Genomic DNA, 11,613 nt, shown 5'->3' with positions numbered 1-11,613 from the left:
AGGGGAGAATAAAAGGATATGTATGCATGTATCTCTGCCTAGGCTATACATAATATAACACGCACAGATATATATGTATATTTATTTATCTGTGTGTAGGTATGTGTGTTGACTGTTGAATCTTACCATGTCCGGAGAAGTTTCTAAAGTAAAAAATATTTATTGTTTATTATGAGAGGAAAGAAAAAAGTTTCAAGGGATATGAGCCAAATCCGGAGAACACAAGCAAAGCCAATAATTACACCAACCACCTTGTTCTATATCCAAGAAACAAGGGATCTCCCTCTTTTTTTGTGTAAAACTCGGCACCTTTGTTTTTTTTGTTCCCTTGGGATCTCAAAACACAAGAAATCATGAAGTAGGGTTGGCAAAATAATCAAACACAGAAAACCATTTATCGATCAATCCCAATCCCGATCCCATGGGAACTTGCATGTCCCTCCAAGCAAACAAAAGCTTTTCCAAGAGATCCAAACATGGAAAATCAATCCCAAATGCCCAAGAAAACGAGAAATATAGCGGGAAACTGGTTCCCTTATCCCACAAGATGTCGCGCCCCATCCAAGTGTTGAAAGATCCTTCAGGGGAAGACGTATTCAAGAGATATAAATTCGGGAAAGAGCTCGGTAGGGGAGAGTTCGGGATAACTTATCAATGCGTGGACAATGAGAATGGGGAGAATGTAGCATGCAAGAAGATATCAAAGAGCAAGCTAAGAACAGAGATCGATGTCGAGGATGTAAGAAGAGAGGTGGAGATAATGAGACATTTGCCTAAACATCCGAATATAGTGAGTTATAAGGATGTGTACGAGGATAAAGAGGCTATTTATCTTGTGATGGAGTTGTGTGAAGGTGGGGAATTATTTGATAGGATTGTTACAAAGGGGCACTATACCGAGAGGGCTGCAGCTCTCGTCACCAAGACTATTCTTGAAGTTGTCAAGGTTTGTAATAAATATATATATATATTATATATATATATATATATATATAGTTTTGATATGCTGCACACTTACCGTGCACACTTACGTGAGCATCGATGAGGTGTCACTCACCCATTGGATACGCAATTTTTTCTATATTTTATCACATCCAATGGGTGAGTGACATCTCATCGGTGCTCATGTAGGTGTGCACGATAGGTGTGCAGCATATCAAAACTGTATATATATATATTGACACACATTTGCAGGATATATAGATGAACATAAAATTATACCAACATGCATCTATATATCCTGCAGATGAACATGTTCCCTGTATTATAAACGAACATTACCTTACTTGTGACTGTCCCAGGTATGCCACGAACACGGAGTCATACACAGAGATCTTAAGCCTGAAAACTTTTTATATGCCAACGAAGGTGAAAACGCCGCAATCAAGGCTATTGATTTCGGACTTTCTACATTTTTTGAGCCAGGTATAATGTCTTCTGTTGCCAGTTAAATTCAATTAGCATCTGCAGATTCAAATTTCTGTTTCATCTCCATTTCATGCTAATCAAGCTCTTCTGTTGTTGTGCTTGTGAATAAATTAAAATTGCGCCATTATTAAATCGAATACAACATTATTCTGATATGGACGTGCAATTAGAGTTGGTGGGAAAAAAACAAATCTTTTGGCTGAGAGCTCCACTAAAATGGCACTTTAACTGATAAAACTCTCTTTAGCTAAGCCGATGAAAAAGTGATAACGTTTTATAGTACTCCAAATGACAGAAAGTGTTAAGAATTGTTGGTGTAATAAGTAGTACATGAGAGTATGTGTAAGACTAGTACATGATCATGAGCTGCCCAGGATATGCTGCACCTGAGGAAATATTTCCTGTGTAGCACACGTTAGATATATTGCCCAGTGTTTCTCTCGATGTAGCGTAGACATACCCATCGTGAACTAGCAATGTTGCAAGATGATGGTGGATAATATCTAGGGAAATGAAAGAGGCATGTCTGCGGTATTTGCGAAGGGTTCAAGTCGAAATCTGGTGTTTGATTGTTCTACAATTTGTATAATTTGAGATACAATATCATCAAACAACTACAATGACAGACTGTTGATCTGTCAACCATAATTTCGATAGTTTGCTACGAATTCATGATTAACACAAGAATAAGCATCACAGATACTCACATGCATTTGTTTTAACACTCAGAAGATCAACAAGTCATCACACCAAATTGCTTCAATTGTGATTATAAAACTAGAATATATATTTTTTCATTGGCATACATATGATTTTGTTTTTTATATAAATATATATCAGGTCAACGGTTTGTTGAAATTGTTGGAAGCCCATATTACATGGCCCCTGAAGTACTTAGGCGCAACTATGGGCAGGAAATTGATGTCTGGAGTGCAGGTGTCATTCTTTACATCTTGTTATGTGGTGTCCCTCCATTTTGGGCAGGTAATTGATTTAAATATCTTCTTCACTTTATATTCATATTGATTTTGAGGCTGAGCATGATTGTTAACATGAAGCTGAGATTGAACTGGACTCAGATTGCGCCCAGTCGATTTGTTCGTAAACTAACTCGATCACATGGCACCGAACATGATGGATATTGTTTCATATATTGCTCCAATATGTATTGTTGTTATTCTGAAATGAAAGGAGGGGTTGGATGAATTGTCTAGTGCAGAAACCGAAGAAGGGATTGCACATGCAATAGTGAAAGGTGGGTTAGTTTTTGAAAGGGATCCATGGCCAAAAGTTTCCGAAGATGCTAAGAATTTGGTGAAAGGGATGCTGGAGCCAAACCCCTACTCACGCCTCACGGTCGAAGAAGTCCTTGGTACGTATAAAATTTGATTTCGAGACTCGTGAATATATACCATAATAATGTATATATGATAGTTCTAAAATCTTGTACATTTTCTTGAAGAAAACCAGTGGATACAAAATGCTGACAAGGTCTCAAATACTCCTTTGGGAGAACGTGTTAGAACAAGAATCAAGCAGTTCTCTTTGATGAATAAATTCAAGAAAAGGGTTCTCCGAGTAAGTAATTCGGGTTAGAACAATATGAAGTTCTGCGTGATTTCTATTGTAAATTGATTAGTGGTCAGATAAAGGTGGAGTTCATATATATATATATAAATAAATAATATAGGCAGGACTTATGTTTGTATGTTGTATAGGTTGTAGCAGACAACTTGCCTGATGACCAAGTACACGGGATCAAACAAATGTTTCATATGATGGACACGGACAAAAATGGAAACCTTAACTTTCAAGAACTGAAAGATGGTCTAAATATGATTGGACAATCTGTTCCTGATCCCGATGTACAGTTACTTTTCGACGCTGTAAGTATATATTATCGATCAGTTTGTCATAACACTGATAGGCTGCTTCAGTTTCCTTACTGCAAATGATATTTGAACCTTTTTTTTCTGTATGTATGTAGGCTGATTTTGATGGGAACGGTTCTCTTAACTGTGAGGAATTTTTGGCACTAGCTGTTCATATGAAACGGATAGGTAACGACGAACTTCTCAAGCAAGCCTTTCAGTTCTTCGACAAGAATGAGAGTGGATACATTGAGTACGAGGAGTTGCAACAATCTTTGAAAGACGAGCATCTTGGCCCTACCAATGACCAAGTTGTGCAAGACATTATCTTTGATGCTGATTTAGACAAGGTAAACTTAATTCATTTTTTCACGCATTATGGCGGCTTTTCTTTGATCTATATACATATTCCTGCAAATATTCTTGCGGAACCGATGTTGGATCATGAAAGTTCAGGCAGCACAAATAATGTAGTTCACGACATACTGCGGTTTGTTGTTCATTGTGACTCAAACTTAATGACATTATGTATTGAAATACAGGATGGGCGCATAAGTTTTCCAGAGTTCAAGGCTATGATGACAACAGGAATAGATTGGAGGATGGCTTCTCGGCAGTACTCTAGGGCTATGTTCAATGCACTAAGCATGAAACTCTTTAAGGACCAATCCTTCCAATTCAAACCCTGATCTTGTTTGTTTTCAAGCTCATGTTGTTGGGATATATAAGGGAAAAATACTAATGAAGTTCTGGTTAATTTTGTTTTTTTCAATAACCATTACTCATTCATGTACAATGAAATTTTTCCTGGGATTGGGATTTCTTTGTTATTTATATGCTACATTTCAAGGTTTTTTTATGCTTCCAAAAAATAAAGTTAGAATTCAACAGGGAAGAAGAATGTTGGAACCATTTATTTGTTTTTTTCTTTCAACTGAAACTAATAACACTTGGAGTGGAGGCAAAAACTTCAAGACTTGGTTATTAATGATAAGATATAAAAAAAACATCATATGTCGAAGGGGTCAGCTCGTAACATTTCATCAAAGATTTATAAACTTGGATATATACCTGAAAATAAATATACCAAAAAAAATCGTTTATAAATATTTTGAAATAATGAACCAAAATATTAAGAATTTGTAGTTAAGCTGGCATCCAACCTCACCCATCTCCAGCCAATCAAATCCCTCCTTTTTATTTTTTCTTGATGACTTTCACTCTTCAGTCATCTCTTATCTCTCCTCCTTCCCTCCATTCTTCTCTTGATCCTACCTCTAATGGCAACCAATCTTTTCAAGTCCATTTACCACCACACTTCTCCATGCCGCCGCCACTTCTCCACAGACTCCTTCCCCGCTGCCGCCGCCGCCACCACAACCAACACCAACACCAACACCAACACCAACACCAACATTTGTTTCTTCCTTAAGCCAACAGCCACCACTGTCTCCCTGTCACGCGCCACCACCTTTCCCATCTCCTCCGCCACCTATTCCACACCCGCCACCGACCACTCCACCTCCCACAATATCTCATTCGACCTCCTTCAACAACACCTCTCCAGCCAAAACTTCCAGCAAGCCGACGAGGAAACCCGCCGCCTGATTATGGTCCTCGCCGGAGAATCAGCGCAGAAGCGCGGCTACGTGTTCTTCTCCGAGGTGCAGTTCATCCCAGAGTCCGACCTCAAGACCATCGACGAGCTCTGGAAGCAGTATAGCGACAACAAATTCGGGTACAGCGTGCAGAAGAAGATATGGAAGAAAGTGAATAAAGACTTCACCAAGTTCTTCATCAAAGTGGGATGGATGAAGAAGCTCGAAAGCTCCGAAGTTGAACAGTACAATTACAGGTCGTTTCCTGCAGAATTCATGTGGGACATGGATGAAAACACGGTGGAGGGTCATCTGCCACTGACGAATGCGCTCAGAGGAACGCAGCTTCTGAAATGTATTCTGAATCACAAAGCATTCGAAGACGATGAAAACGAGGAAGAAGAAGAAGAAGAGATACCTGAAAATCAAAGCAGCAAGCCGTTGGGCAAAACATTTAAGACAAGCTACTCGTTTTAAGAATCTGCGGAATTCGTTGGGAGAAGAAAGCATGAATATTACATTGTAATAAATTTTTCTAACATTATTTTTGTTCTTGTTTCGAGTTTGATTAATTACATGGATACAACCACGACTATATATATATATATATATATATATATAACATACGTATAGATACATGACTTTTAATTGTTAATTTTCCAATATACTCTTATTCATTTAATGTAGCAAATTAAATCAATAATTTTTTTGATGGATTCTTTTATAATTTATTGTCTATCTTAAATGTCTTTTTGGATATTAATGCATATTGAATTTATCAATTTATCTATAATTTTTCTTTGTTGCTAACTAAAATTTGTCACTAAAATTAGTGTATTTCTTCATGGTTGCTAATGAATATTTAATATTTATATCTTATCTTTTCTTTTTTTTTATAAATTGATTTAAGTAATAATTAAATAAATAGTTACTCAATAATTTAGTGATTTCATTTATGATTCATTATGTATTATGATAATATTTTAGATAATAATGTTTTTAAAATTAAAAGTTTCTATTATTATATATTTTTGTTATTAATTTTCAATTGCGTTCTAAACATAATACAAAGTATGATTATATTAGTATTATTCTATTACGAAATCATTGTATATAATATATTGATTTGTTATATTGTTTGTTCTTTTCAACCTATTAATTAATTTCTAATTGTATATGATGAAATTACATACATAAAAAATAATTTTTTCTCTTTTCTACATATTAATTAATTTATCATTATATATGATGAATTTATATACATAAAAACTATTTTTCACATTTCAAAATAACAAAATTGTTATTTAATATTACTCACATATTAAATTAACTAAGTTATGTTTACCAATTCATTGTGCATTATTACTATGATTGCAATTTACTGAAGCATAGGTGATGACATAGAGTGGTCATTCTAACAATTAATATTTGTGTTTAAATTATTATTAGCAATTAAAATTACTTTGTGTTCGATGAAACTATTTGATTAGTGAGAATAAATTTGATTTAGAAAAATGATTTATAAAATGTAAAATAACAACTATATCATATTTGTTAGGTGTAATAATTGTTTATGTAAGATATAACAATCCAAATGTGACGTTTGAGTTGTTTTATGATTTTAAAAGATTTTAGTTAATGTTGCATCGTTACCCCAGTTATAACTTTTGGTAAATCGACAAATGTATGATCTTACAATTGGTATATATAAGAGTCAAAGTCATGAGATCGATTCTCATAGATTGCAATTAGTGTAATTATTGATATTGTTGGAATGCAATAATTGTCCTTGTTGGATACATCGATCGAATCATGACGATTGAGCTACTATACCGTTTAAAATATTTGAGTTGATTTGTAATATCTATTCTATAAAAGGAAAAAGTTGAACAAAATTCGCAATGAGTTAAAAGTTAGCAAAAACACAATTGATATTTAACTTAATAACAAGTTTATGAGTTTTATTTTAACATCATTATGATAATTTAGTTAATTAAGATAATTTTATTTGACAATCACTATATGCACTCCATTTAAATACATTGTGATTTTGGTTTTAGTAAAATTTACTATTCTCTTAATTTTATTTATATTGTTTTTCATTGTGAATGATATTTGGATGCAAAATATCTTTGTTAATATGAGAGAGCTGTCATTATGTTATAATCATGTAAATTGAAAAATGTTATATAAATAAGTGAATATATTTGATTTATCGTCATGGTGTATTTTTATTTATTGTATTTTGATAAATTTAGATTAATAAATACTCATAAACAAGATGTTATTCAAACGATTTTAAAAATTATCTAAATCTCGTTATTATATTTTTCATTATTAATCACCACGTGCGATGCACGTGATCATTCCTAGTATATATATATATATATATATAATATTTCATTTTTGTGGGGAGAATTGTTAAGATGGGATTCGAGCATAAAATTTCAAAGATTTTGGAATCAAATTTCTTTTTTAAAACTCGATTATAATGCAAGTAGCATTGAGTCGCTAAGAAACTCGTAACTTCTTTAGTTATTAGATTTACAAGTTAATTCGGATAGTTATTAAATTTTAATATTTCTAAGTTCTAAGCTATTCTAAAATAAATTCACCTTCATGGAGCTGAAATTGGAAGTTCTACATTCTTTAAAAAAAAGAAAAAGAAAATTGGAAGTTTATTCCCTAATTTCACAAATTAATGCGTATTATAATAATCATAACAAGTGGAATTAAATTAGTCTTTTTGATTTCATACTGGATTGAGAGCTTGAAACTACTCATTCAAGTTCAAATAGTACTTCAAGATCGAAGATGATTGATTGCACTCAAGTTCATGCTTAAAATTGAGCTCTACACAGCGTAAAACTCAATCGTGGTTCGCTTCTTCTATTTCCAAATATATTTGTAATCTGATTTGGAACTAAGGTGTTAAAGCATATGGAATTGAAAAACAAGTTGTCACCTAACGAAAATTATACAAATGTCTAAGGAACTTCAGTTAAAAGTGTAAATCATCACTGCGAGCCTTCGTCTCCAACGCCGTGGTTAAACACAGGGTAAATTGATTGCCAGCCCCTTTGTTAATGGAGTTATTCATCAAATCAAATGAAAAAAGAAGACTCTTTATGCACAAGGGCAAAGCCTCTTTGTATGCCTATGTGAACCACTGCAAGAAAGCACAGATGGTGTCTTCGTGAACAAGCAAGCGCCTGGATTCTGGATATACAGGAAGCCAATTAGGAAAAGTAAAAAATTGTTGAGTTAAATATTGCGCGAAATATGAGTAATCGCGTGAATTTTTAAAGATGATGTTGCTTTGTCATGTCCTCCAGCTTCCTGAAGCACCTCTAAACCAAACAAACAAGTAAAATCAGTAATTACATGTTACAAATATTTTTGTATGACTCGAATCCGAAGATAAATTTACTGGGCTCAAATTCAAAAATATGCTTCTTATCAAGGACTGATTCGTGGACATAAAATAACAATGGTACCATATGTTTCGGGCATCATCTACAACTTCAGCTGGTTGACCAGCTCCAAGCCTCCAACGCTTGACAAACAGGAACCTTTGCAGCTCATGTATTTTTGAATGCTACTTATCACAAAAGAAAATCATAGAATTACAAGTACTTAACTGAGATGACGTGAGGAGTCCGGAATAGTAGTTGATATGTGAAGTATGAAAATGCATCACGTGATCTTAAAATGTTAAGAACCTTTTTTTTTTCAGTCTCTCCCGGAGGTCATGTTTGCAAAACAGGAAGAAAGTTGAAGCAATGCTAGAATCTCAAATGCATACCATATGATGGCCAATCATCGTATTCAGAGAACGATCCATATGCTGTTAACCATTCGTTTAGTAGTATGGAAATGGAAGGAAAGGAAAAGATTAGGGTGGAAAAGTTTTAAAAAATTTTGTTTGGAAGTTTTTTGAGGAAGAGAAAAGAAAGGAAATTGAGAGAAAACTTCCTTCTCCACATTCAAAATTATTTCCTTCCAAAAATGGAATGAAACACTAACACAAAAAATTGTTTTCAAATAAATAAAACTTATTTCCTTTCTTTTCTTTATCAACTCCCAAACATAAAAATACACCATCTCTCTTCTCTTCCTTTCTTTTCCATTCCCACCCTAACTAAGCATGCATTCACATAAGAAACATGAAACGTAAAACTATGATTCACTAAAAACAAATGATACAAACAGTATCTCCCATGACACAAATCCATGTCATCTGGCAAAATTTTAATGAGCAAAAAACTCAAATCTGGTAAAAGAAAAAATTAAGTCGTTAATGTTAATAAAGATTCATGAGCAACAATCATCATACCAAGATAGATTTCTGAGTTCAAGTAACAAGATTGAGAAGAATTAAGCTTATATTTCACACTGATTAAGCAGCGCCAGTTTGTTGGACACACAAGATTGTCCATTAGACTTGCAAACTGAATCACACGATTCCCCTTGACTATCACGTGGAGAAAAAATATTACAGTTTAGGATATGCAATCTTTAAGGTTGTTTTCTTTATCCAAAAATGCATTATCTTACCTTCCTATAATGATATTGATCCCAACCAGTCTTGCTTTTACTTGTGTACCAGAAGATCCTGTGATTAAAATTAACTATCATTTAGTATGAACAGTTCATTGTTAGGTAGAACCTCACATGCAATAACTTTTTCAAACATAACAGCCCACAAAAGCTATCCTCAAACATAAAGCAACTTGAAGTAGCACAAAACGAGACATGTTTCAAAGACCCAAGTGTAAATCTAAGAAAAAGTTACTTCAGGTAAACCATAGGCTGGACAAAAGTAGCAACTTCGGTTAGCATCTCCAACAGTCATGCCATGGGAAAGATTTTGGCTGCCTGCACGCACTTGAATCCTTAAAGAATTAGCATCTATTTCGTACAATCCTAGCAGATATGAAGAAAGTCCGTAGAGTTCCAGACAAAAACTACACAAGGCAGCTTCATCTTTCAAAATAAATTGGAAGCTTATTGGCTTAACAATTTAATGCCCCAAATACAAGATACATGGTAATCCCAATCTCATGCTTGATTATATAAAGTACACTGACACCCCAAAAAAAGCAGACACAAAATCACATAAGGTCCCCCAATCGAAGCAACAAAATTAACACATCCAGAAATAATTAATTGCATAAATGTAAAATCTGCAATATCCCCTTGTAAAGTCTTAAAAATCAGAAACAACCAAATAAGGTAAAAACATGGAAAGTAAAAATGACCCATTGGAGGATGATGTTCAAAATCAAAGCAAAAAAAAGCCTTTTTTGGCAAATTGCATTCTGAACCTAGTACAGGCTAAAAAAAAAAAAAGCGGATTCATGTTTAACTTAGAGAACCGGGAAAGGGCTAAATGGGGGGACAAGTTAATTATCAACCATCAGAAAGATGTGCTTGTAATCTTCATTTCCTTGTATGTTAAAACTATTCATGCGCAAACCTGATGAATTTGATGGTATGGTAAAACAATGATGATATTCACTCAAATAAGCATTTTCATGCACCTGAAATATCATAAAAGAATATCAAATGCTATTTTACATTCTATGATATCAGTAAGAAATATGGTTCAGAAATTCATAAGAATCGAAGAACACACATTGATCAATGTTACTTCAGAACATCAAAAATTAAACAAAAAAAGAGAATCAAAATCCTCAACATCAGTGAGTTCAACTCAGACTGTTCACACACAAAAAAATGAGGCCATACAAATCACAATAACTCTCTGCTTATAACACAAAACAGAAGTACATTGGCCTTTTGCATTCTGTAGAAAGTTCCACTTCGTAGACAACCTGAAACTACATCACGTTCAGGTTCATTTTAAATTTTAAACAAGAATAATTGTCTCAAACAATATGTTTTTTACAGCAGTCGATAGATCTCTGATAGCGGTGAGGAGATGTTCTCTCTTCGAGGATAAAATATCTGACAGCCATTTTAGATTGATTAGATACATTCTTAAAAATGAAGAATGAGTTAGTAAATTAATTGTCAAAAAGTAAGCAAAAAATAAAGGGAAGAAGCCTGTAATACTGAAAAAGAAAATAAATACAATTTGGGTGAAACAAAAACATCAAGATCACTCTTTTCACCGTAACTATTACAGCACCGTCCAAAGAGAATGGCTTGACTACGGCCAATATCAGTACATCAGATAGCCAAATAAAATTATCACCACTTCTTTTTTTTATGGAACGATTATCACTTCTTTAATGCTTTGAACAATGTCACTAACATAGTTAAATAGACCAAGAAATCGCAAATGAAAGCATACCACACTCTCAGAATTATGGCGGCATCTCCCAGCACAAAAGTAAAAAACATTCCCATATAATCCTGTAAGGCACAAATCAAAGCCAAAATATTCTCATAACTCAATTTGAACCAAAAGGATAATCATTTATACACACTATAAAAAGCCTACAATCTTCCTTACAAGTTACAACAATACATTCACATGTCAAAGGGTTAGCAATACCTGATTTTAGGTCCATTCAGAATGAATGTGAATCAAATATGGGCAAAGGCTCGCCCAATTGAGAATTTGTTTTGAATTTTACCCAAAATGTTTCATTTTATAAATCCCATGATCTTTTCCATATATTTTCAACGTAGGATTTGGTTGTATTTCCAATATGGGTCCACTCATTTCTCTCATTATGTAATCACAC

At 33.8% G+C, this 11,613-nt stretch overlaps 3 protein-coding genes across 14 annotated transcripts; 2 read left to right on the top strand and 1 right to left on the bottom strand.

The window, feature by feature from the left end:
• The first annotated feature begins 275 nt into the window (after nucleotides 1-275).
• Nucleotides 276-4,183, top strand: LOC142542248 (calcium-dependent protein kinase 24-like). Its single transcript, XM_075648774.1, has 8 exons — nucleotides 276-946; nucleotides 1,302-1,425; nucleotides 2,269-2,412; nucleotides 2,648-2,800; nucleotides 2,891-3,006; nucleotides 3,147-3,314; nucleotides 3,416-3,649; nucleotides 3,842-4,183. The coding sequence occupies exons 1-8, from the start codon at nucleotides 422-424 to the stop codon at nucleotides 3,986-3,988; spliced, it is 1,611 nt and encodes a 536-aa protein (XP_075504889.1). The 5' UTR covers nucleotides 276-421; the 3' UTR covers nucleotides 3,989-4,183.
• Nucleotides 4,184-4,454: 271 nt separating this feature from the next.
• On the top strand, nucleotides 4,455-5,486 carry LOC142542246 (tetrapyrrole-binding protein, chloroplastic-like). The gene has a single exon (XM_075648770.1). It carries the CDS (start codon nucleotides 4,580-4,582, stop codon nucleotides 5,372-5,374), a length of 795 nt encoding a protein of 264 aa, XP_075504885.1. The 5' UTR covers nucleotides 4,455-4,579; the 3' UTR covers nucleotides 5,375-5,486.
• Nucleotides 5,487-7,762: 2,276 nt separating this feature from the next.
• Nucleotides 7,763-11,550, bottom strand: LOC142542244 (uncharacterized). 12 transcript variants are annotated; one of them, XM_075648765.1, is made up of 7 exons: nucleotides 11,421-11,550; nucleotides 11,217-11,278; nucleotides 10,377-10,440; nucleotides 9,704-9,823; nucleotides 9,455-9,512; nucleotides 8,387-8,495; nucleotides 7,763-8,109 (listed from the first exon to the last, which is right to left on the bottom strand). In XM_075648765.1, the coding sequence occupies exons 1-6, from the start codon at nucleotides 11,434-11,436 to the stop codon at nucleotides 8,414-8,416; spliced, it is 402 nt and encodes a 133-aa protein (XP_075504880.1). In that variant the 5' UTR covers nucleotides 11,437-11,550; the 3' UTR covers nucleotides 7,763-8,109; nucleotides 8,387-8,413. The 12 variants fall into 12 exon arrangements, 6 of the variants coding, with proteins under 6 accessions (XP_075504880.1, XP_075504878.1, XP_075504879.1 ...); XM_075648763.1 differs by having other exon boundaries at nucleotides 7,763-9,371; XM_075648764.1 differs by having other exon boundaries at nucleotides 7,763-8,495.
• Nucleotides 11,551-11,613: the final 63 nt, after the last annotated feature.

This window comes from Primulina tabacum, chromosome 4 (genome assembly GCF_025594145.1).
Source record: "Primulina tabacum isolate GXHZ01 chromosome 4, ASM2559414v2, whole genome shotgun sequence".
Lineage (NCBI taxonomy): Eukaryota > Viridiplantae > Streptophyta > Magnoliopsida > Lamiales > Gesneriaceae > Primulina > Primulina tabacum.
Note: the sequence above shows the minus strand (reverse complement) of the source record. Positions and strands in the feature narration are given on the sequence as shown.

Excerpts from the sequence above, each read along its gene's own strand:
- LOC142542248 (XM_075648774.1), top strand. The coding sequence starts at position 422 with ATGGGAACTTGCATGTCCCTCCAAGCAAACAAAAGCTTTTCCAAGAGA. Across the intron at positions 2,801-2,890 it reads CACGGTCGAAGAAGTCCTTG|AAAACCAGTGGATACAAAAT; the intron begins GTACGTATAAAA and ends ATTTTCTTGAAG. Across the intron at positions 3,007-3,146 it reads TCAAGAAAAGGGTTCTCCGA|GTTGTAGCAGACAACTTGCC; the intron begins GTAAGTAATTCG and ends TATGTTGTATAG.
- LOC142542246 (XM_075648770.1), top strand. The coding sequence starts at position 4,580 with ATGGCAACCAATCTTTTCAAGTCCATTTACCACCACACTTCTCCATGC.
- LOC142542244 (XM_075648763.1), bottom strand. Across the intron at positions 9,513-9,703 it reads CTACTTTTGTCCAGCCTATG|GATCTTCTGGTACACAAGTA; the intron begins GTTTACCTGAAG and ends TTTTAATCACAG. Across the intron at positions 9,372-9,454 it reads ATCAATATCATTATAGGAAG|TCAAGGGGAATCGTGTGATT; the intron begins GTAAGATAATGC and ends TCCACGTGATAG.